The sequence below is a fragment of the Passer domesticus genome, chromosome 2 (assembly GCF_036417665.1).
Source record: "Passer domesticus isolate bPasDom1 chromosome 2, bPasDom1.hap1, whole genome shotgun sequence".
In the NCBI taxonomy this organism is placed as follows: domain Eukaryota; kingdom Metazoa; phylum Chordata; class Aves; order Passeriformes; family Passeridae; genus Passer; species Passer domesticus.
This window is the reverse complement of record NC_087475.1, coordinates 105,413,816-105,438,312: the sequence shown is the minus strand read 5'-3', so window position 1 is coordinate 105,438,312 and position 24,497 is coordinate 105,413,816. Positions and strand designations below refer to the sequence as shown.

The 24,497-nt window shown below is 52.3% G+C and overlaps 1 protein-coding gene across 5 annotated transcripts; it reads left to right on the top strand.

The window, feature by feature from the left end:
* Window positions 1-70: 70 nt before the first annotated feature.
* GPR156 (G protein-coupled receptor 156) lies at window positions 71-23,497 on the top strand. 5 transcript variants are annotated; one of them, XM_064410263.1, is made up of 11 exons: window positions 71-135; window positions 8,069-8,210; window positions 8,322-8,463; window positions 11,096-11,232; window positions 12,759-12,894; window positions 13,760-13,870; window positions 14,906-15,031; window positions 15,481-15,576; window positions 18,304-18,540; window positions 20,687-20,845; window positions 21,375-23,497. In XM_064410263.1, exons 3-11 carry the CDS (start codon window positions 8,359-8,361, stop codon window positions 22,557-22,559), a joined length of 2,292 nt encoding a protein of 763 aa, XP_064266333.1. In that variant the 5' UTR covers window positions 71-135; window positions 8,069-8,210; window positions 8,322-8,358; the 3' UTR covers window positions 22,560-23,497. The 5 variants fall into 5 exon arrangements, with proteins under 5 accessions (XP_064266333.1, XP_064266332.1, XP_064266334.1 ...); XM_064410262.1 differs by having other exon boundaries at window positions 8,319-8,463; XM_064410264.1 differs by lacking the exon at window positions 15,481-15,576 and having other exon boundaries at window positions 8,319-8,463.
* Window positions 23,498-24,497: the final 1,000 nt, after the last annotated feature.

Here is a 24,497-nt window from a genome sequence, read left to right as displayed (position 1 = left end):
CGGGCCGGGCGGAGCCGGGGCGCTGAGGGGCGGCCGCCGGCGCCGAGCTCCGCGTCCCGCGGCGGCTGCGGGGCTGCTCCCGGCCCGGGCTCCCGCAGGTTTCCGCAGGCTGGCACCGCGGTGCCGTCCCCGCAGGTGGGTCGGGGCTCCGCCGGGCGCGGTGTGGGGAGACAGGGGCCGGCAGCCGTGCTTGGGGCTGCGAGCGGGATGGATGAGACGAGGGCGCCCGGGTTACCTGCCGAGCTGCCTTCCTGCCCTGGCGCTGTTGGCTTGGGTGGTTTGCTGGCCGTGCCCCTCTGCCCGCGGGGGTGCAGGGCCGGAGCCCGGGCCAGGCCGCGGGCAGCGCTGGCGGCCCCCGGGCGCTCCCGCCCTGCGGCTCCGGGCCGCGCTCGGGGCCATGCGGAGCTCCCTTCGCTGGCTTGGCTGTGCCCGGAGCGCATCCTGAGCTCGAAACGGGGCGGGCTGGGGCCGGTGTTTTGTAGCTCTCCAGAAAACACCGTCCCAAAGGTTCCAAGCAGCCCTCGGGAGGCGCCTGTGGGACCGGGAACCTGCCAGCACCTGGCGATGGGAAAGGGCTGCCTTGCAGGATGCAAGGATGTGAAGCTGCAGCACTAGGTCAGTTTGTGCTAACCAAACTGCTGTTACCTGGGCGAGCCGTGTGCCTTTTGGAGTTCTAAATAGGGGGAAGAAAAGTTGCGACCAACTCCACAGTGCCGCAGCCTGCTGGGTGGAGAGGGAGAGAGAGGGATCCGTGTGCCCTGGACTCACAGTGCTGCTTAGGGGTGAGACCTAAGGAAACACTCCAGGACCCAGCTTGTTTGCTTGTCCTTGGCTGCCAGAGTTGAGCGTGACACAACTCCCAGGACTTGGTCACCTCTCTGGGAAGGGTGGCTCATGACCCAGAGCTGGATTTTCCGCTGCCCCACAGGTGCTCTGCATCCTCAAAGGGGCAGGGAGGAGGCCAAGGGAACCAGATCCCGGGTAACCAGGAGCTGCCAGTGTTGAGTTGCAGCTGGCATTTCTAATGCAGCCTTGGCGGAGCTGCCACATGCCCTCACCCACCTGCTGCTGGGGCACTGCACGCTCTCCTCTCGCTGTGCTGTCAGTTCTGTCCTGCCACAGTTTACAAGCAGCACTTTCCACAGTGTGGTTGTGCCTCCAGTTTCGGAGCTGCCCCTCTCCACCCCTGAGCAAGCCTCACTGCTGTCTGCAGGGAGCCAGGCTGGCAGACCTCGTGGAAACCTTGATGTGGCCCTGCCCCTTGGTGGGGGGCTTGTTTTGCCCAGCAAGGAGACTAGAAGCCCGAGCAGGGCAGCACTGGGTGCAGTTTGGCAGCCTGTGGTACCTGGGAGGGGAGCCAGAGGAGCCGTGGACATCTCTGGCTTTCAGAGCCTTAAGTCAAATCTGTCTCCTAGGGGAAAATATTCCCTGCTGCTTGGTCATCAGGGGTAAGGTGAAAGAGCTGTAGTGCTCTGTTTTCCTGCCTCTTTAAGGACTAAGTGTGTCACTTGATTTCCAAAATCCTGCCAGATTTCAAAGAAAAAAAAGTAAAATGGAGAAAAGACATGCTGCCCTTGTTAGGGCTAGAAGCTGTCCCCATGCTTGGGGCTGTGTGGCTTTGCAGCCTGGCCATCCTAGCCCTGTTTGTGCAAACACAGGTGTGCTGGCGCTGCGAGTGCTGTGAGGGGATGGTGTCTGATTGCACGAAGTAGCAGCTGCAGCTTTCTGCCAGCTTTGGAAAGGGAGAGCTCTTGAAGGCATATGCTTAATGTGAAACATGGCTTTATGGAAATGCTCCTTCTGAGGTCTCTCCCTCCTCTGCATTTGATAGCTCGGCAGCAAACAGCTTCAGTGGGAGTGAGCTTCTGTTTTAATTAAGTCATACACACCTCAACCACAAGGTAGATCTCCCTTGTAAATCAAAATTCTAAATCATCAGGCTTTTTTACCTCTTATTCATGGTGCCTCTCTAAAGGTGGTACAGTTAAGACAGAAAAAAATTGCAGGCTACACCTTCCTGTACGGCTGTTTAGTGCGTTCCCGTTTGTCAGGCTGGTGCTAGCACCCTGAAGACAGAGGAAGCTGATGGAAGGAAGGGATGTTGGAGCCTCCAGCAGCAGTGCTTGGGGCTGAGCTGTGCCTCAGAGCAGCATATTGGGGCACATGCCCAAAGGAGAAGGTAGCAGCAAGTGATGGGAATGGCCTGGGAAAAGGCAGCTTTCTGAGGCAGGTGGATGGATAGAAACAGATATAAAGGCAACAGAGACACCAGGAATGGGCACAGAGCCCTGAGACCTGGTGATGCTGCCCCAGTCACAGCACCTTGAATCCGCGTCCTGGTGGAAAAGTGTGAGTGTCACAGAGCCAGAGTGGAGTCCTGCAGCCTCCTTGTCCTGTGATGAGGTGCCATCCTCTCTGGGGCAGGGATATGGGTGTGATCCATGGCAGGGATTCAGGATTGACCAACCTGGCAGATGGGGGGGCTCATGGTTTGCCTGCAGCAACTACCAGGGCAAATTGTGAAGCAGATGCTTGGGGATATTTGCAGAGTGGCAGGCAGGAGCTGCATTTCTGGGGGCATGGTGGCAAGGCAGTTTGGCCTTGTAGCCAGCCCTGGCCACTTCTGCCTCTTTGCGGTGAAGGTGCAGTGCAGCATGGAATTGGCTGTGTGTTTCTGGAGAGGTAGCCCCTGCCATCCCACTTCCAGGTCATCTGCCACATGCCCAGCACTTGGGATGGAGACCTTCCTGACTCAGGGCTTGGGAATGAGCAGGGAGGTTGTCCCATGGAGGCAGAACAATACGTACAGATGTGGTCTCCCACTAATAAATGAAATGATTGGTGAAGTTGTTACTGAGTGAAGAAAACCCAAGAATTTTCCCAGAGTGGTGAAAAGCCTCTGGGTGTCCTTCCTGTGCATGCAGCCCAGCTGCTGCGGCCCCAGCTGAGGGCAGTGGGCATGGGAGCAGCTCTGCTCCTTCTCAGAGCGGCGCTTGGGGTACGCCCCTGCCCATTTCTGGGGGAGGCAGCTGTGCCCTGCTTGGTCCCAGCTGGAGAGGCTGCTGTCTGCAGCAGAGATCCCACTGCCTCTCTCACTGGCTGCAGGAAGGTGAGCTTCCACCTGGGGGTACCGTGGTGTCACTAAATTTCGGCTGGAAGGACTTTTCTGGCTGTTCCTGCTGTTGCATGGCTCTGTGTGAGGAGCCTGCCAGGCCACCTGGCCAAGCAGGGATGAGCTCAGCACGAGGGGCAGTGGGGTCCCGACCCCTGGACTCCCAGGCACATTGAGGCAGCAGAAACCTGGAGGTTTCTGCTCATTTCCTCCACTTGCTGCTCAGCAGCTGCTGCAGCTGGACACGAGGGAGGGCTCAGATCATCAAGCAGCACAAAGTCACTCCTTAATAGCTCCAAGGATTTGGTTTACCTCCCCATCAGCTCTGGTCTTACTGGCCTCATCTGTGGCATGCTCCCTATGCTTCTCGGTATTCCCTCCTAATTTTCCTTCCTTAGAGCATCTCCAATCTAGTCTGTCTCTGTTTCTCACATGCCTGTCATTGTATAGCAATTATGGTTAGAGAGTTAAAAGCCTTATCAGCTCCTTAGTGGGAGAAGTGTGAGTCAGCCCCTTGCAGGCCTGTGTGGTGGTTCAAAAAAGAAGTAATGTGGTTTTTGGGGGGGGGTTTTGTGCATGGAGGTTTCTTTAATTCAAAATGTAAACCACAGAACTGAAAAAAGCCAGGTGGGTATTCAACCTGTGCTTTTAAAGTTGAAAAGTCCAGAGGTAGAGCTAAATGTGCCAACCTGGTGCCATCCTCCCAAGCTGAGAGAGCTACAGTGGACAGAGACAGACGAGCAGTAAGATCAGCATTCAGAAGTTGCTTTTATGATATTGGGACATGCTTTCCAAAATGATAGGAAGCTTGAAAATCTCACCTAGCTTCAGTCAACTCAAAATTTCGGGTTTCAGTCACACAGCAAGCTCCCCATGCACGCAGAGTCAGAAGCACCTTGTCCTGCATCTCCCTCCTTTGTGGGCAGAGGGCCCTGCAGCTCCTGGTGGTTATTCTCTCTGAGCTTGCTGCCCATCTGTGAGGTATGAGGATATCTGAGGGGCCTGGAAGTGGCTCTAGAAATCCCAGGGACAGGAGCAGAATGAAGCAGGAGCACAGGACAGACGCTGAGAAGAAGGGTGACAACTTTGCAGCTCCCCAGTGTTCCTGGGGATTGAGCCTTTGTAACCCACATTTTAGGATGATGTGATGGGTTTCTTGGTTTTCTTTCTTTTTCCTTTTGTGTTTGCAAGGAAAAGCATGAAAATGTAGGTGCTGAAGTTTTAAATATAAATTAAAAATAATCTTCAGATATGCTGTGTGTTTTAGCTCGCAGTTTTTAAGTAGCTTCATTGCGGGGGGTGTTGCAGTAAGTCTGGCTTGTGACTTTTTTTGATCGCCTTGGGGATGGCAATATTGCAGGTTTCTCAGGCCAGACTAGAAGGGATCTTGTTGGACAAGAAGAGCAGAAGGAAGAAGCAGGAGCCTGACTCGGAAGCTCCAGATTTTGAATTGCAAAACCCCATCCCGCAGTGTTCATGTTGCTGGAACAGTTATCCAGCTGATTTCCCACTGCCAGCCGAGGCTGCTCCGCACCAGCACAGCTCCATCTCCCACCAGGACTGCCAGTAGCAGCACAGACCCATCATGGGTGAGCCGAGGTCTCCTGCTCCCCTCCTGAGGCAGCAGGAGTGGCTCTGCCCTTTGCACATTGCTCCTTCTCCCCAGTTGTTGTTCTCTGCCTCTGGCCACACGGCCGCCTTCCCAAAAGTTCTCAGCAGATGTTTCTCCAGATGTGCTCCTTGCAGAGATGTGCATGTACCATTTCTCTGCCAGGGCTGGTGTGACCAGGCAGGATTGCAGAGCTCATGAAGACTGGCACATTTCTGAATGCGATTGATCTGTTGTCTGTGATTTGACATCTTCAGTTTTGCACCTTTTGATTCACCGAGCAGCGATGTCACCCTTGGGAAGAAGCCTCTCTTTCAGCACTACATCAAAATGAACCTGTTGGGGTGAAAAGTTCATTCTGCCCACTCTGGGTCTATACATGCTGCACCAATTTTTCATCTTCTTTAAAGGGTTTCTTTTTTTTTTCCCAAAAGAAGTGTTTTGAAAGGGAAGAAGAAACTTTGAGAGAGTCAAGATGTGCATTTAGATGACTTCAACTGCATCTATTTTGAGGGCTATTTATGCGTTAGTTACTCAGCATTGTTAGATATTGGACTTGGTGATTTTTGAGGTGTTTTCCAGCCTTAGTGATTCTATGATTCTGTATCTGTTCCTTGAAGTGTTCAACAAACATGTAGATGTCATGCTTAAGGACATGGTTTCGTGGAGGGGTTGGCAGTGCTGGGTTAATTGTTGGACTTGATGATCTAAGAGCTCTTTTCCAACTGAAATGATTTTATGCTAAGTATTCCTGGGTCTCGACAGATCTAAGGAAACAGGTTTTCCAAGCCCAGAGATCAACTGTTGAGGTGACCACAAATTGCTTTTATCCAAATATTGTTTCCAGCAGTCAGTGCTTCCCTTTTATCTGAGAAGATGATGGTGCTAATATTTTTCATGTGGTCCAGTCACTTGTTTCCTATTGGCTTTTTTGGATCATGTCTGCGTGCAAGCCAGTGCTACTCTGTGGCCAAATGCTCTCCACCATGTCCCAGACAGCCGGGAGGTGCAAGGCCACAGACAGCAAGGGCAGCAAGGGCAGAGCAAGGCAAGCAGAGCTCTTGGGTCCCTTCCAACCCAAGCCATTCTGTGATTCTGCTCTGGAAGCGATCTATCAGAATTGGTTGGCATTTTAAGTCTTAAAAACACCCCCGAAAAACCAAACCCCACAAGTCTCTGTTCTCAACAGACCCTTTCATTTTAAGGATGTAGGGTTTTACCTGTGTTGTTGTCTGTCCTGACAATCATTGCCCAGCCTCACCCTGAAGGTCAGTGACCCCCCCAAAGTGCTGGTCCCCCTTGGATCCTCTCCAGGCTACAGAGAAGTGTTCCTGCCAGCTCTCACAAGAGGCAGGAGCTGGGCTGGAAATGCCTGTTGCCTTTCAGCAACGACTGCACTGGTGCTAGCTTTGTTGCATACTAATGAACGCTAATTAGCCGCGGCTTGTTACCAACTTTGTGTGGGAGCCATTTGCAGGATGCAGGGGTGGGGGCTGGGGAGACCCCAAGGAGCTCCTGCCCTCCTCCAAGGGGGTGGCCTCCTGGGTGGATGAGGGCTTAGCTGGTGCTCCTTGTGGTAACACTTCCATTTGTGAGCCACAGGAAGGCTGTGCCTGCTGGCCTCATGCCAGCCCTAGGTAGTGGTCCACCTGCCAGGTGTGCTCCCCATCTGACATGGCAGAAAGACAAAAACCCCTATAATTCTTACAAGGACTTAAAAGGGTTTTTGTCTTTAAACCTACCGGGGGCGTGGGGAGGAGCTGAGCCCCTTGGAAGCTGGGCAGTGCTCACCTTCAGGTCTTCTTAGCATCAAAGGTTCAGTGCCCCTCTCCTACCCCCATCCCCACCCAGTCCCTCCACACTGTCCATTGGTCTCTGAATTGTTCAGCTGGAGCCTGTCTCTTCCTCTCCACTGCACTTCCAGCCTTGTAGCAATCCTGGCATTCACTGCAGCAGCTGGATATCTTCTGGAGCCAGGGCTCTTGTGCAGTCACTCAGCCTGAGCTATGGAGGGCTTGAAAATTCCTAGAGGATGAGCCTGCTGCAGAGGGGAAACACCACCACGGTTTGCTACAAGCTAGAGAGAAGGAGGCTTGATGGAGCTGGGTGGCTTCAGCACTCTTGAAAAACACGTCATGTGTGTAAAATCTTCAGTCTGGCTGATGTGTGGTACTGTGTTTGTAGGACACAGCGAGCTGATCTCACGGTGGAGGAAGTTCTGGCAGGGGCAGGACAGGACCCAGACCTGCAGTACCTGATGGCTTCTGCCAGCAGGAGAGCTGGGGTTATTGCTTCAGAGGTGGGTCTGCTAATTTTGGACAAGGAGTCCACTTAGCTTGATGTGCTTGGGCTGGCACTTGTAAGCAGCTACTCTAAAGCTGAAAAATCAGTCTACACTCGAGCTGAGAACACCACTTTTTTAGCTTTTCTGGCATTTGAATCCCAATTATGCCCTGTGACGAACAACAAGTTTCAGACCAGGCCCTGGTGACCATGCTTCTTTTTAATTTACTCTTTCTTTGCTCACAAAATGACGGCAGTTCTTCCAAAGAAAGGACTTGGAAGGAGAGGACATCAAAGTGTCAGGAGCAGCGACAGGGAAGGTTGGAGCGCTGGCTAGGTACAGGGGATGCTCAGCCAGGGTGCAGCACTGAGGAGCATGATAGGGATAATTTTTTCCTCCCACCTGTTGTTAGAAGCAAATAGGGAGCGAGCTGTTGTGCCTCCTCCCCAGCTGCTAATGACGGGAGACTTGCTTATGGTCGTGCGCTGGAAGCTAATTAAACCTGGTGACAATGGTAATTGAGTAAGGATGCTTGAGGATAAGTATGACCTCATGTCTAAAATGGTAATGAGGCCTATTAAAATCCACACCAAAAAGAGAAATGAAAGGGGGAACAGAGGCAAAGGTAGTGCAAAGGGAGCAGGAGCGGGCAGGGACAATACCTGTCAGGCTTCTACATCTCCTTAATAAACAGCCAAGCTGCATCTCGGGCCGAGTCAGCCAAAACTCTGCGTTCAAGCACCTTCCCCTCTGCTTACCCAGGCCTGGGTGTAGGCCCTGGTAGGCGATGGCAACACTTGTTGCTGTTTGTTGTTGTTTTCGCTCGCTGGTTCTCTGCTGGAAGAAAGGGATGTTTCATGAAACCAGCAGTCACTGCCAGCACAAGGAAGGTACTTGCAAAATGACCCTGAAATTACTCCAGTGAAGGGAAATGCATTGGCAAAGGAAAGATGCAGCATGTTCAGGGTGCCAGGGTGCCATGCTCCTTGGACCTCATTTCAGCTCCCAGCTGGGATATAGGGGCTGGAGGCCACTGTGACCCTCCACAGGTGTTGTTTTGCAGGGTGTAGCAGTGCTGGGGATGCCACCGTGCTCTGTGGGAGCCCAGGTCCCGAGCTGACTCTCCTTGCTGCAGAGGACACCCCAGGGACACCGGCAGGGGCCACTCCCTCTCCTGACTCTGGATGTGCATCACATCAGTTTGGGTAAGCTCAGCCCCAGGCTGTCCACAGACCCTTCCCTGCTGACAGGGGGGATGTGGTGTGTGCCAGAGGTTTCTTCTCTCTGAGGAAAGCCAATGCTCATCCTTCCAGCAGGGCAAAGGTACAGCTGGATGACGACTGAGGATGTGCTATGGAGCCGGGATTCAACTGCTCTGAGCTCTGCGATGGCAGCTCCAGTTTTGGCAGCCCGGAGCAGCAGCAGCGGGCCCTGCAGGAGCTCTGCACTGTGACACTGGTATGTATGGATGCAGTGGGATGTATGGGTGCAGGGGAGTGCTCTGGGGCATGAGGTTTGCTCAGCAGAAGTAGATTTGGGGAGGGGTGAAGAGGGGGTTGCAGCTGCCAAGCAATTCCAGTCCAGCTGAAGGCAGCACACTGTCACCTGGTTGATAGACAAGACACGCCCAGTCTAGGTGGCACCAGCAGTTATCCAGAACGGGGGAAAGCATCCACAACAGCCACATCATGTCAAGCAGCCCTCCCATGTGTCAGCCAGCTGCTCAGGATTGGCCTGCAATGGCCCCATCTCCCCTTGACCTTTCCTGTCCTCTATAACTTCAAAGTGAAGTTTGAAACTTTTCAAATATGAGCAGAGTAGGATTTAATTAAAAGTCATCCTGTGTAATAAATGGTACCTTCCCCCCTCCACCAGCAAGGCGGTAGAAATGGCGCTGAGGTGCACTCAATTGCAGCTGGCACCACGTGGGGCTGCAGGATGGAGCGGAGAGGCTTGGCCCACTGGGCTCTCCATCACGTCCTGCACGACCATGGGCCTTTAATTAAAAGACTGTAAGCTGCTTGGCTCCTCTGGCTCCGGCAGCCGGCTTACAATTAATATTCCCCCTGCCAGGACCAGGATTTACTCCGCTCAGCAGCCAGCAAAGCGCTCCATCAACTTCAAGTAGCATCAACATCCAGGGAAACAGCAGTCAGGTGGGAGGGTGTGTGGGAGAGAAAAAGCAGAGATCACAGGGGTGTTTCTGAACCCTGGGTGGTTGAGGGAATAGGGTGCAGTAATACTTTTGACAGCAGCCAGAGGTGATTTTGTTGCTGGGTGCATCTGGGAGTGAAGTGCTGAAGCTCCAGAATGCTGAGTTTGCCCTGCTCCTCACCTCAGTGGCAAAAGCCAGGTGTTACCCTTGGGCTCAAGCAGGCAGGGCACAGAAATAGAATGGCATTACAGCCTTGTACCAGCCCTGTCAGCTCCAGGTAGGGGGAGGATGGGCCTGATCTGTGCTGAATGATGGGGTTTTTACACAGAGAGTCCTGGTGTAAGTGGGGGACTGATCTGGCTGACCATCTTCACCATCTGGTGTGGTCTTCATTTCCCAGAGAGGCAAAAGACTCCCCAGGGAATAGGAAGAGGAAAGAGGAGGTAGGAAGCAGTTTTCAGGAGGGAGATGAGGATCCCCCCACGGATCCCTCCACACTGCTGCAAAGCAAGGCTGAGAAGTGCGTGCAGCTGTATCCCAGCAGCAGCAGCTCTCAGCTGGATGTCTCTCCCAGGCAGGGGTTTGCCTTTCCCAGTTGCCCTGTGACCAGCGTGGCACCAGCATGTGAGCTGCCAGGAGCCTGCAGATCAGCTGTGCTCGTGTGGCAGTGACACGTTTTTGTGTCAAGAATTATGTGGTGGCTTTAATTCTGCAAGCTGTGCGTTGTTCTTGCTTGCCCAGAGGAGATGAAGCCTGGCTGGGGAAGAGGTGCATGAGGCATTGGCTCTAAACAAATGCCTTTCTTCTGCCTGAAGATTTATTTCTAGCAAGGCTGGAAGCAGAAACAGCTCAGACCTTGAAGTAAAAATTGTGAGTTTGGGGCAGTGTCAACTGTAAGGAAAAAGTAGTCTTCTGCAAAAGAAATTGGATGCAGGAATACCTGAGAAAGGACTCAGCACCAGAGAAGTTAGTGAGGAGGTGTGTGATCCCAGCCTAACCCCCCTTCTTCTCCCTCCCCCATTAAAGGGGATGTGCCAGCACTTTTATTAAAGTGATGGGTTTTTTAAGGAAAAAATGGTTGGTAACCCACACATGCACACCCTGTTAAAACTGCTGGAGCATTTTAGATCAGCAGCGGAAGTGGGTTTCTTGTTTCACGTGGGATCATTTTATCCGTTTTATGTTAATAAGGAGATAGCAGAGATTATTTTAAATGGAGATTTAAACCTATAAGGTGGTTTGTGTGTAAGGAGAGAGGTGCCTCCATCATACCCGCTTTGGGAGTGTCCCTCAAAAGCCAGTTCTCAGCTGATGCCTGCCTGGGACCAAGTTAGTTTCCATCCGGCTGGGAGACGGGTGGATTCCAGCTCCGTGTGTCACCGCCTCTGAAAAACGCTGTCACACTCCCTTTGCTGTGCTCCTGCACTGACTGGCAGCCCTGCAGCTGGCTCCCAGTCACGTCCACCAGCTGATCAGTTGTCTGCTGCGGGGAGGGGTAAGGGAGCCAAGAAGCATCTAAAGAAGCATGACACTGACTGAGGCACCACAGGGCCTTTCTCCAAAGATTTCTTTCCAGAGGACCAGTGGGGAACCAGTGTCCAGGTTCCCATGTCTCAGAGGCAGGGCTGCCTGAGATTTATGAATCACTTGTACAGCTTCATTATGGATTTGGCTAGTTGGCCATAAAAAGAGGGCTCTTGGACTGCTGTGTCTTCCTGAACACTGATCAAGAGACAGAGCACGTGTCCTGTCCACACACATCTCAGTGGCCCTACCTGCAGGACTTGGTCTGGTGCCGGAGCGTATTCTTACTGGGAGCTGTGGTTTCTGGCTGAGCAGGATAACTGTGGGGAGGGATCATGCTGGAGCAGGGACCTTCATTGCTAAGAGCCCCAGCAATGTCCTGTTCTTCCTTATCCCTTTTGTTTCCTGCAGACATCGTTTGACCGCAGTATGAAGAGCTCCCCATCGTTCTCTGCTGGTCTCCTGGGAGTTGTGTGGACATTCCTGACTGGAGGAGTCCTGCTAGCACTCTTCTTTTTCATCTTCACTATTCGTTTCAGGAAAAACAGGTAAGGGCATCCCTCTTCTCCTGGGACATTTCCCCTGAGCTGGAGTAGGGGAGTTAGGCTCTCTCAGGACCAAGCTCTGAGCTGATGACCAGCTAAGGGTCAGGAGGGTGTAAACCTGAAGGAGCAGCACAGGGCAAGCAAGGGTAATGCCAGGGATGTTGCGGCTTCTTCCATCACACAGAGTTTTGATCACTGGTGGAGACAGTCCTGTTTGGACTGCTCCTTTATTCCCCAAGGCAAGGAGCTGTAGACGGGATGAAAGGAAATGGCCTCAGGAAATGCATCAGGGGAGGTTCAGGTTGGGCACCAGCAAAACCAAAAAGGTTGTCAAGCATTGGAACAGGCCCAGGGAAGTGGTGGAATAACCATCTCTGGAAGTGTTCAAAACTGGATGTGGCCATTAGTGCTGTGGTTTAGTTCTCCTGGTGGTGTTTGGTCAAAGGTCGCACTTGATGGTCTTGGAGGTCTTTTCCAGATTAATGATTCTGTGCTTTAATTTAATTTAATGCTGCTGACAACCGCGGTGCAGTCGGGAGGGTCCTGCCCATAAGGGTTTGTGTTGAGAGCCCCGTGCCTGCTGTGCTGCAGCAGCTGCATGACCTGCATCCCAACTGCATCCCAGTCTGAAGCACTTCATTTACTGAGTGGTGTTCAGTGGCCGCTTGAATTTATGTTCTCGGAACGTGCTGTAATGAATGTGCATTATTTATTTGCTCTGGGGAAAATAAATACTGGTCTGCCTCCTGAACCTGGGAGCGTGGAGGAGACCTTTCTCAGCTGCAGCTGAGAGCATGAGCTGGTGAATATCTTTCTCCAAAGGCTGAGACATGGTAAGAAAGGCAAGGAGGGAGAGAGACAAGATGAACCCCAGGCTTTGTGACTGCAAGACAGCAAGCCAAGAAAGAACTCAAGGAGAGAGAAAAGTAATGACTTGGCAGCAGGTCGAAGGGGCAGAGCTATTGGGAAGGGTGGCAGCTTTCACTCAATAGGCTTTCTGGGGAAGGGTGACAGGTCATAAGAGATCAGTGGGTTGATTCTCCCCTCCCTGAATACAGTTACAGGATTATGAGTGATGAGGTGAAATTACAGAGGGGAGACTGTAACCTGAACATTGCTGGCAGCTTCCTGTGCTGAGTGTGGAGATATCTCCTCAGAGGAAGGAGCAGTGGGAAGGGCCTGTTCCTGGAGGCACATGTAGCTCTTGCACCTAAAGCTTACTGCTGGGCACTGTCACCCTGGGCTGTGCTGGGTGGTGTCACCTCTGACCCTCTGAAGCAGAAGTCTTGGCATAGAGCTAAATGCATACTTGAAGGATTGTGAAGCACTCCAGCAAGAAAGGGGGGAGGATGGGACCATGGAGTAATGGCTGAGCTTTTGGAACAGTGGTGAACAGCACAGGTTGGGGGTGGACAGTGTGTCACCATTCCTTGTGATCGTCATCATCCCTGTAAGGGGACCTCACCCCTGTGCTACCAGGTCATGATGCTCAGTAACTGTCACCAAATCCCCTGCTTTGTTTCCTGGAGGATTGTGAAGATGTCCAGCCCCAATCTCAACATTGTGACCCTGCTGGGCAGTGGCTTGACTTACACAAGTGCCTACCTCTTTGGGATTCAGGAGCAGAGCCTGCCATCTGGAGACTCAATGGAAAAGCTAATTCAGGTGAGCGGGGGTTTTGCTGGGAGGGGCACCTTGACACATGTACAGGCCTGTCTGTACGTGCTCTCTCCCAGCCAGCTGTCGCCTGTACATGCTCTGTCCCAGCCACAGCCTGTCACCACCACGTTGCTCAGCTGGGCTGTGGCTTTCACACACGCAAAAGGCAACCAGACACTTTCTGTCTGAATGGCCTTTGCTGTTTTGCAAACCACATCTCTACTGAGGAAGGGATTCGAGGCAGGTCCCCAGGGGACAGATCTGCAGGCAGGCAGGCTGCTGGGCTGGTAGAAGTGCAGCAGACAGAGGGGAGCACAAAGGGAGATGGGATCCTCCACACAGCCACCACTGCCTGACACAGCACAGGTGCTGTGAGGCTGTGGGTGAGATTTTTGGCTGCAGAGCAGATTTTCATCAAAATGCTTGCCTGTGTGATGAACCCCCATGTCCTGGCCTGAGACAGCCACCCTGCCGGACTGAGGACTGTGTGGGAGAGTGGGACGGTGCACATCCTGCATCCTACTCAGACACTGGGCTGAGGATAATTAACGGAGGTGCCAGCAAAGTGATTTATGGGTGCTGGGACTTCCTGTGTCCCTGCTGCTCACAAGCTGCCTGTCTCTCCCTGCCTGCCCTTCCAATGAGAGTCTCTAGGTAGGTAGAAAAAGGTAGGCAGCAGGCATGCCTACAGAGGAGTACTTGCCTTTGAATTTATTTCACCTTGTAGTCAGCTTTCTAGTATCTGGTATCACCCTCCAGAAGTCAGAGGAGGGCAGACACGTCCCCAGCCATCCTTACGGCACCCCAGGCTGGGAGGGTGTGTGGTGTCCCTGTGAGCCCCTTTCAGCCCCCTCGCTCTGGCCCCTGGCAGGTGAGGCTGTGCCTGCTGTGCGTGGGGACCTCCCTGGTGTTCGGCCCTGTCCTGGGGAAGAGCTGGCGGCTCTACAAGGTGTTCACCCAGCGGGTGCCCGACAAGCGGGTGGTGAGTACCAGCTTCTGCGGCGGGAGCGGGGGAGGACAGACTTCCCATGGAGGGCAAACACCAGCAAGTCCCAAACCAGTGTGGGATAGCAGATGAAACTGCCACATGACAGGGATAGATGCCACAATCACAGGTCTAGTTTCACACCTGGCTGGGCATGGGCCCTTCATTTATTCCTGCACAATGAGGCAGGAGCTTTTCCGCTCTTCTGGCAAGTGTGTGCCCTGCCAGGCTGCCTCTTCACCAGTGGAGTCCCAGCTCCATCACCAAGCTATGTTCTCACTTTACATTGGCCACATGCCTTCATTACGCTACACACCAATGTTTGTGTTCAGGTCTATTTTCGTCCCACAAAAACAATCAGCTGTTTTTGTGGGATGAAAATAAACCAGGTGTTCTCAAAAGCATCTGATCTAGGGCCATCCCCAGATAGATATGTTCCGCTCTTGAAGGCGGGAAGGGAGCACTGGGCTCTCCTCTGCAGCACTTAAGGATGGGGATTCAGAAACTGGGGGGGAAATGGAAAATTTGTGCACAAAAAAGTGCACTTACAAGTTTCAGTGGTTACTTTGCACCAGTGAAAAAATTAGGTCTCAGATGAAAGATGGGACAGAGGGTTTGCAGGGGAATTGGGTACCAGCAAGGACTCCTGTTTCATACTGGGATCTGTGTTAAACTTGCAAAATTATGCTCCTACCAGGTGTTTTTCTCTGCCCTTTTTGTCTCTGCTGGTGATATGGTCATACAGGATGATAGTCTTGCTTTGGAAGAACTGTTTTTTGTCATAGCATTTACCTGCTATCCACACCACCAGGCAGGGTTTATACCTGGTCTCAAGCCTGATTGGATCTCCAAGAATTTGGGAACTGAAGACAGAGATCTTGTGGCCAACTCAAATGTTGGACTCCTCTCTGGGCGAAGTAGTAGGATAGGTGTGTCACTTGAAAGAAACAACAGAAAGGGACCCAAGGGGGATGGAGGTCATTGGTGTCCATTTCTTCCCCGTAGTAACTTTTACTTCTTGCCTGTTTGCAGATTATCAAAGACCTGCAGTTGCTGGCAATGGTGGCAGCGTTGGTGCTGGCAGACACTGTCTTGCTCTTGACCTGGGTGTTCTCTGACCCAGTCCAGTGCTTCCGAAGCCTCAGCGTCTCACTGCGGGTAAAAGAATGAGGAGGGGTGCTGTGGGGTTTTGCTGTGTCCTGTCTGAGCTCTGTGGAAAGAATTAATGGGTGGCCAGGCATTTGGAGGTGGTCTTTGAGAAACAACAGAAAGAAAATAGAGGCAGAAAAAGAGGCAGTGCCCCTTTTGGGCACTCTAGATTTGGTTTATGTCTGGTCTATTACAGAGGCGAGAGTCCACTGCAAAATTTCCAGGTCTGTGCAGATCACCTGCATGACACAGGAGGGCTCCAAGGCATCTGCTTTAGAGAAATGTTTAACCAGCCCTGTAGGCAGCAGAAGGCCAACGTTTTCTTGCTTTAGGACTCTGGTAGCACCAGCTTTGGCCTCTCCTTTCAGAAATTTACAAAGGAGACCAGCTTAGATGCTTCTTCCCATTAGTCTGTGCCGTGCTACAGCCTTCATTTCTGCCTTTCCCTTGCCTTGTAGGCAACAGAGAAAGGCATGACGTGCTCCGTGAGCCGGGTGCAGTCCTGTGCATCGCTCTATTCCGACCTTTGGCTCGTTCTCATTTTAGGGTTTAAGGTATGTAACCTCTTGACTGCTTCTTGCACTGTATCTCACCTCCTCCCCGTCTTTCAGCCTAAACTGTTTGGCAGCATTTGTCATTTTGCTGCCCTCCCAAGCTACATGCCCATTGCAGATCCCAGCTACTCCTGTTCATCTCATAAGCCTTCCTGTTTCCAGCCCTTCCCATCTTGGGAAGGCTGAAAGTCCTGCTAGCTACTTTCTCCTTGCTTCACCATCTCCTTTATGTACACTGTGCACTTACGGTCTCTCTAGATCTCTCCCAGGCAACTCCCTGAGCTTCATCTCACTTCTTGGAACTCACATCTTGCTGTTCTTTATGTCACACTCCTTCCCTAAAGACTGCAGTGAATGGCCACTGCCAAGGTGGCTCAATCCCTGTGTCCTGTGATTTCAAACCAAGGAGGTGCTGATGACAAGTGCTTCGTCCCCACCTTTGCAGGATGCTTATCGGGTTAATTATACCTCTGAGGTGCACTTTCACTGGTGAATCTCTGCACATGGCCAGTCTTCTTCCAGCAGTGTTAGTTATACTGATGTAACTATGTTGGTATAATTATCACTGTAATTATCTGTGGTCTCATGTGTCTCTGGTATGGCAGAGGCTGGACACATTTCAGAAAGCTGATGTTGATGAAGCTTGTGAGATCACAGTCTTTTTTTGGAAATGGCTTAATCTCTGCATGCAGCACAGGCACTTTCTTTGTGATTCACTGTAATGTAATACTCACTGACCATCTACCCAGAATCATAGGAAAAAGAGCAGAAAGGGACCTCACAACACAGCCAAGTCTTTCTACACTTAATTTCAAAGTCCTTGAAAGTCCTCTGGTATTAGGGAATGTAGGCATTACCTGGGCTTTCAGTGCTGTGTTTCCACCTCTGATTTTGTCTGCAGTTTGTGTTAGGGTTTAGAGAGGTAATGTCTCTGCCTACAGCCCTTAAAAAATCCTTTTGGAAATAAAACATCTCCATAATCAGTTCCAGGTAATCTTTTTAATGTTGTGTTGAATCTGGCCCTGTTCCTTCCTGCTTACTGGAGGTCATGGAGTACTTCCTTGGTGATTTCTCTGGAGTTAGTCTGGATTTACACAAATGTGAGTGTAGGCTTTATCTCTGCGTACATAGCACTTCTTAGCATCCACAGCATTAATATGCTCTGCCCTTTGGGAAGACTGTCAGTGTATTATCCTGGTTTTACTGGCACAGAGCAATGAACAGAAATGACTTGCCAAGGACATGCCTGGAATTAGGAGCAAGGTCCTCTGCTCAAGTTTAAAACAAACAAACAAACAAACAAACCACTGAGAGTCCTAGTTTAGGAGACTGCAGCAGTGTTGTCTGTGTCCCAGATAGACTGCATGAATTTAAATGGGACTTTGGTGCTGTTTTTTTCCTGCTGAGGGATTAGGGGTTGCCTTGCCTTTGGGCTGTTTGGAGGTGCCCCATGGTGGACACTTTTATGATCCAGTGCAGATTCTACAAAGCAGGGTCAGGCACAAGCCCAGTTCCCAGCAAGGCAGGTTTCACTATTACAACCCCACCCTGAGACTTCATGCTTCTTTGAAGTTGGGAGTCTCACCAGAGAGCTGGACATGAACCTCCCTTGCTTGTGTCCCTCCAGACCTTAACCCTGGCAGTGGCCATCAGAGTCATCAACCAGCCACAGCACAGAGGGGTTCAGCAGGGTCTAAAAAACGTCTGCATCTTGTGTCACAAAGTACTTCTTGATGCCCAAATAACAATGACTCTCAGTAAAAGGCTAACACTTACTGGGTAGCACAGGAATAATGTAGGTCACACTCCCTGCATTCCAGCTCCTTGCAGGAGCTGGGATTTTGTTAGATGGTATTTCCAAATGATCCTGAAGGCAGACCATGCTCAGTTCTATGGAAGCAGGCAAAAACTACTTGGTGTTTCCTGCTAGTGTCACCTAGGGAAGGAGAGGCTTATCCTGCTGGGTAGTTTTATCCTGAGCACACTGGCAAAATGCATGCATGAGTCCCTTGAGGAGGAGGGTGGTGAGACAGCCTGCTCTGAAACAGCTGCTCTATGCGTGGGGAGGGAGAGCCTCTATGTACAGAGCATTTCTGTAGTGCCCTTCTCTGCTGCTGGAGTCAGGAAACAGCTAAGGGAAGGGAAAAGAATTGCACCTGGTAGTTTCCTGGATTATTGCTATTTAAAGAGGCACCAAGTACATCCTCTTCCCTCCAGTCTAAACCTCCGTGTCTCCTTGCCTTCTTCTTTGAATTCCTTCTGGATATCTTTACTGCTCCTTGAGAAGTATGCTGTTGCTCCTTGATAGTACCCACTGCTGCATCCCTGCAGAGACCCCTGCTTCCTGTCTGCCTTTGCTTCTCCTGCTCCAGGCTGCCCAAGGGGTGGTTTTCACAATTTCTCCCAGCCACCCCCTGCTCTCTGGCAGCACCTGCTGACTTCTGACTCATGGCTCTTCACACCCTTTGGCTGGGGCCCCCCGTGCCCACCAGTGCCCTCACTCCTGCCCTGTGTCCCCAGCCCCACTCTGGCCTGCAGCAGCGTGCCAGGTGTTTGTCACGGCGTCACCGCCGCACGCTCCAGGTCTGCATTATAGATCAAAGAGCATTAATTAGGATTGCGCTGAGTGTGATCTGAGCTCACCGGGCTTGGTGCGACATACATGGGGGTTGACACCATCAGGCTGTAATTTTCCACACTCTGGAAACCTCTTTTTTCTGTTTCCAGAGTATCCTCCTGCTATACGGGACCTACTTGGCCGGTCTGACCGACAACGTCAGCTCCTCACCAGTGAACCAGTCCTTGACACTCATTGTTGGGGTCAACCTCGTTTTCCTGGCTGCTGGTACCATCTGCTTAGTTCACCGCTTCTTCCGTACTTGGCACAATTTGCTGTTTGGTTTTACCTCTGGAGGCATCTTTGTGTGTACAACCACAATCAACTGCTTCATCTTTGTCCCACAGGTATGCTGCCACCTCTGTCCTGTCACTTGGCTGGAAATGGGCACATTTTTAGAGTTTAACAGCAGCAGATGTGGGCATCAACACACTCACTTTCCTGCTTTTTTCCCCCCAAATGTTTGGACTTACCTGCACAGGTCATTCTCCAAGCCCCACCCCACCCTGGTGGTTCTGCTTCCCCAAGCAAGTTCCCTGAGTCTCAAAGAATCACAGAATTGTTTGTATTGGAAGGGACCTAAAGATCATCTAGTTCCAACACCCCTGCTTTGGGAAGGGAAGCTTTCACTACACCAGGCTGCTTGAAGTGCCATGCAGCCTGACCTTAAATATTTCCAGGGATTGGGCTATCCACAACTTCCCTGGACAACCCTCATCCAAGGTCTCACCACTATCATAGTGAAAAATTTATTCCTTATATCTAATCTAAACCTACCCTCTTTTCAGTTTAAAGACATTCTCTTTTGTCCTATCACTGTGTCCTTGTAAAATGTCCATCTCCAGCTTGCTTGTTCCTTGCCCCCTTTATGGCCTGGAAAGTCTCCATGGAGTGCAGCACTGCTGCTTAGAAACAGTCCTGCAGGGACATGCCACAGGTGACAGCCACACAGACAGCACACATTGCAAGGCAGCCGCTGGCCTCCTCCTCCTGCTCCATGTGGATGGTGGGATGTGTCCTTTGTGCAGTTGTCCTTCCCTCACACCTGGAGCTTCTGCCGCTGGCAGGGATGGAGCCGGGCACAGACCATCCGGATGGCCCAGCCACTCTCAGAGACTTCTTTGCTGCTGGAGGCTGTCCTCCTCTGCACTTTTGGAGAAGGAAGCTGGGCTTTGCCACAAGCAAGGAGGAGGAGGAGGCAGAGGTGTTTAAAGGAAGCCTTTTGTGGTGAGGTGAGGCACTTCTGCTTCCTGTGTCCTCCAGGAGCAGCCTGGTGTGCCTGGCCACCATGTTAGTGGGAATAATGCTCCCATTGTTAGAGGGAAAGGAAACAGTTATTTACTTAGTTGAATGTTTGGAGGGATGTTTGGGCTCAAGGACATGAGGTGAGAAAGGGAGGAAGAGGTGAAGCTGAGGAAAGCACATCTGTGTGCTCAAGGGAAGGCTCAGGGGATCTCAGCAATGTGTATAAATATCGGTGGGGGTGGAATAGGGAAGGGGGAGCGAGGCTCTTAGTGGTATCCACTAACAGGACAGGGGACAATGGGCACAAACTGAAACACAGGAAATTCTATTTAAGCATGAGGAAAAGGCTGGAGGTTTTTTTTGTGAAAGTTGTAAAGCACTGGAGCAGAATGCCTAGAGAGGTTGTGGAGTCTCCATCCTTGAGGATACTCAAGGCTCAGCTGGTCACAGGCGTGAGCAGGCTGCTCCCTCTGACATTGCTTGAGCAGGGCACTTGGGATGATTTCCAGAGGTCCCCTCCTGCCTCAGTTGAGGCAGTGTAACTGCAGAGCCCCCAGCCCTTAGATGAGCAGCCTTTGGGAGCAAGGATCCAAACCTCCTCTGGTGAGCTCCAGGCCTGCTGCAGCACCAGGTCTTTTGGACTGAGGATAGAGAAGCTGATGAGCTGTGCTTTCGCCTGTACCATTTTTCTTTGGGAGCCTGGGGCCCTTGAACATTTTATTTAACTTGGATCTTTTAATTCATTACCTTGTTTTTCCTAATGGGTTTGCTTTTCTATAGCTCATCTGAAATCAATAAACAGCTGGAGCTGGGCTGCACAAGGCTTCCAGGCAGACACTAGATGAGAAAATAGATACTAAACATTGCTGGTTTTCAGCTTGTCACCAGTGATTCAGGGATGAGGGGGCATGCATGACACTGTCTTTGTCTGTCATGGAGTCAGGGAGTGGGGAGAAGTGGGAGGGGGCTTTTACAGTGTGCTCAGCAGTCTCAGTGCAGCCAGGCACTGACCCTCTCCTGCATTAAAAGCTGGAGCCAGGAACAGGGTAGGGCTCAGATGGGTGGGAGGCTCCAAGTGACACTGCAGCCCCTCGCCCAGCCATCTCTGGCTGGCTGTCTCTGCTCCCCCGTCACACCCTGCCTTTGTCTCCCCCTCCCCATCCCTTTGTCTCCTTCGCGCTTGAGCTGTGCCTGCCTCCCGCTGTGTCGGCTGGGGCTCTGTGGATAACACCCTCTTCTACTCCCCAGCTCAAGCAGTGGAAAGCCTTTGAAGAAGAAAGCCAAACGATGAGCCACATGGCAAAATATTTCACCAGCCCGAGCAGGAGCTGCCGCTCAGTGTACAGCGAGGAGCAGCTCTACCAGCTCATAGGGGAGAAAAACTCTATGAAGCGGCTGCTCACCGAGGTACGGGGCTCTGCTGGCCCCCCTCCTCCAGCTTCTCCCCTTCCCTTTTGTGGGCTGAAGGCTTTGCAGGGTGGGAAGCCCTTTTTCTACACCCCTGTCCACACTGGTGATCCCTCACCAGCCTCTTCCTTCCTGAGGGGAAGAGCTGCTTTGTTTTGTCACACTCCAAAGCACCACAATTTAGGCATAATTTGGAGGGCTTAAAAAACATCTGTAGGGAGTAGTGCAAGAGAGCCTGGTTCCCACAGCCTTGTCAAGCATGGTTAATTTAGAGGGGAGATGCTCTGTTTCAGAAAAGCCCCCAGCCTCCTGCTCTGTCACCTGCATGGGCAGGAACACCCCAGCTTGAAGAGCTGCCTGCCCAGTGAGCCCCTTCCCACACACATGTCTGGGGGTCTGCAGGGGAGGCTGAGGTCACACATGCTGCTGGTGTGGCTCTTGCCATGCAGGGAGGGGTGATTTGTTTTCTGGCAGTGTTTTCCTCCTCTTTGCCTGCCCCACACTTGACAGGCTTGTTTGTTTGACACAGAAAAACGCCGTGATCGAAAGCCTGCAGGAGCAAGTGAGCAGCGCCAAGGAGAAGCTGATGAGGCTGATGTCTGCGGAGAGCGGCTGCGACCCCCGTGTGCTACCAGCAGCTCCCTGCACCTGGAGCTCAGGGCAGCCTGGGGATGCACCAGGGGACTGCTGCCCCCCAGATCCAGAGAGGGATGGGTGGCAGCCCCCCTGTTTGTTGGGTACATCGCCTCTTGGCAGCAATGCTCAGGCCCTCCAGAAACATGCAACCCAGGAGCCTGTTTGCACTCAGGTGCTGCTTTTTAATGCAGGGGACAGCACTGAACGTGGCCTGAAAGATGCCCAGGAGTGTGGGACACCTGCAGTGCAGGTGCAGCCTCCAGAGAAGCTGCCAGGCCAGGACAACTCAGCTGGTGTAGCCTGGGAGTCGTCCCCCAAAGTCAGCTATGTCAACAGCGAGAAGCTGTGGGAAATCTTGCAAGAGTTAAGCCTGGATGGCAAAAACTACAGCCCAGCTTTATCTGCAGGACCCCCACTTGGCAACCGGGGCACCTCAGGCGAGCAGGAAGAAACACAGGTGGGCCAGGAGGGCTACCCAGGCATCCACACAGCCCTCAGCCCCTACCTGGCAAGGCATCAACGGAGGATCCCATTGCTCCCTGCCTCCACACGCTTCCCTGGACACGTATCCCCTCGTGCCAGCTGCAGGGTGAAGGAGGTGGGCAGCTGGGGCCGTGGGGAGTCAGCACAAAACTCCCTGGGAATGGGAGGGGACATGGCTGGCAGAGGGCTCCTTCACCGCCCAGCACCATCCCCTGCAGCCATCCCGAGGGAGGCCAGCCTCCAGCCAGAGGGGTGGCTGGGATGGCCCGAATCCCAGGGTGCTTCTCCGTGCATCCCGCAGGAGCGGCGGCGGCGGCAGGGCACCCCGAGGGGCCCCGCTGAGCCCTCCCTGCGCTCCCTGTACTATTACCCAGACTCTGACTCCAGCAGCAGCAGCAGCTCTGAGGAGATGTTTCATGGCTGCCACCGACCCTGCTGCGAGGTTTGCTTCCAGAATCCACGTGGCTCCCTGGACAGCAGCAGCACGGACACGGACACAGAGCCCAGTGACTGTGAGGATCACCAGACAGAGCACCACGGTGGGCCCCAGCCTGTGGTGAATTTCAAAGAGGATCTGAAACCCACTTTTGTGTGACTGGGGCACCCCTGCTGCAAAGGCAAGCGTCCTCCCACCCCCAAAACACTGCGTGTTTTCTGCAATGCTAAAGCCACACATCCCTCTGGGGAATGTGCCTTGTTCTGGAATTTGGGGATTTGCCCCTTCTGATTTGCAGTGTCAGCCCCACCCTGGTCAGCCGTGACTGCAGCCTCAGTTTGGCTGAGAGGGGCTTGGCAGCACTCAGGGAGCTGGCGGTGGCCTTGTCCTGGCTGCTCTGGGCAGCTGCCTGTGTCCCACAGGTAGCCAGCAGTTCTGTCCATCCTGGTGCCAGCAGTGGAGAAACTGGGACTGGGGGTCTGTGAGAGCCCAAACTTCATCTCCTCAGAGAGCTTTCCCTGTGAGACCTGCGTGATTCTCTGGCAGGGAGCAGCATCCTGCCTCAGAAACAGCCCTGGCTTCTTGCACACCTCTCCATATGGACCGACAGAGGACTCCTTCCCCAAGGCTGCCCAAGCAGAGCATCCCACTGGCATCACCCCCAGCCGAGCATGGGAGACGGACAGAAGCAGTTGCAGGCTGCCACTCACCTGGGGTGTGCTGCTTCCAGGCAAAGCAAGGACTTTGGAATGCGGGGTGCACAGCAAACTTTTGGGTTTTGATGGGGTTTTTTTGTAGCATCTGAACAAGAAAATGGAGTCCAAAGGTGATGTCTGTTGAGGTATCTTTGCATTTTGTGTTCTTCAGGTGCATCATTGTAGGTGAGACTCAGGTCAGAGCTGAAGGAAAAACAAACTAGCCATTGCAATGGAGGATCTGAAAAGGGGTTTCTTTTTTTACCTTGATTTCTGGGTCTTGTGCTCTTCTGTCTGTCTTTGTATGGATGATATAATCTGGAATAAGTTTTGTTTAAATTAATATGCTCTGTTTAATTTTTATCTTAGAAACACCAAGAACAGTAAATCCCGTGTGTGTGCCTTTTTGGGGTATTTATCATGACATTTGAGCTTATCGTTGCCTCCACAGACATTCAGGACGCTGAGCCCTGATGCTCGGTGCAATATAACCTTCTGGAGAAAGGCTTGATTAAAAAAGCAGGTGTCAGAGGAAAATCCCAGACCTGGTTTTGAACAAAGCATGTTAGCACTGCCATCTCCATTACCCTTCATGAGGGTGAAATCCCTCACTTCCCTCTCCCTTCACTCCTTCACTGGTGTCACCCTTTTTTCCCCCCGTTGCCTGTGCAGTTTCCCAAGCTTGCATGTAGGGCAAATCATCAGACTCAGTAATGTTATGAGGAACAATATTGCCACAGCCCCTGTTTGCTTTTAAAATGGAAACACCCCAGACAGAGTGTAATCCTTTTTTTTTTCCTTTTCTTTTTCTTTTTCTTTTTTTTTTTTTTTTTCTTTTTGGTCACTTTTTTGCTAATAGAAACCGTTCTCTTTCAGTTTTGTCTGAGCACTTATGGCTCTGGTGTGGGAGAAATGCACTGACTGGGAAGGTCCCCTGCGTGTGCAGGGCAAACCCGGGAGCCGGGAGGCTCCCTGCAGTGGCACTCGGGATCTCTGTCGCCTGCAGCCGCCTGCAGTTCTGCAGCGCTCGCAGCAGGTGCTGCTGCTGCCACGCCGCGTGTGCCGGCAAACACCAAGTACATCCCACGGCATCGCCACGCCGGGACAGGGCGGGAGACAAGCACGCTCTAGGGACCCTATTAAATATGGGTCGAAACCTCTCCCCACCCCCAAACGTGTTTAGAATAACATTTTGCTCTGGGGCTGGGAAATACTGCAGCACAGTCAAAGGAAAAGATCAACCATGAACCCACCTGGAAGCGGCTGATATAAAAATTAACTTTAAATCCACTAGTGAATGCAGAAAAACCCTCCAGAGGACTTTGAACCCAGGGTTTGTTTGGAAACTCACTGCTGGAATTTGAGGTCGTTGCTTTTCTGTGCAGTGACCAGCAGCCACCAC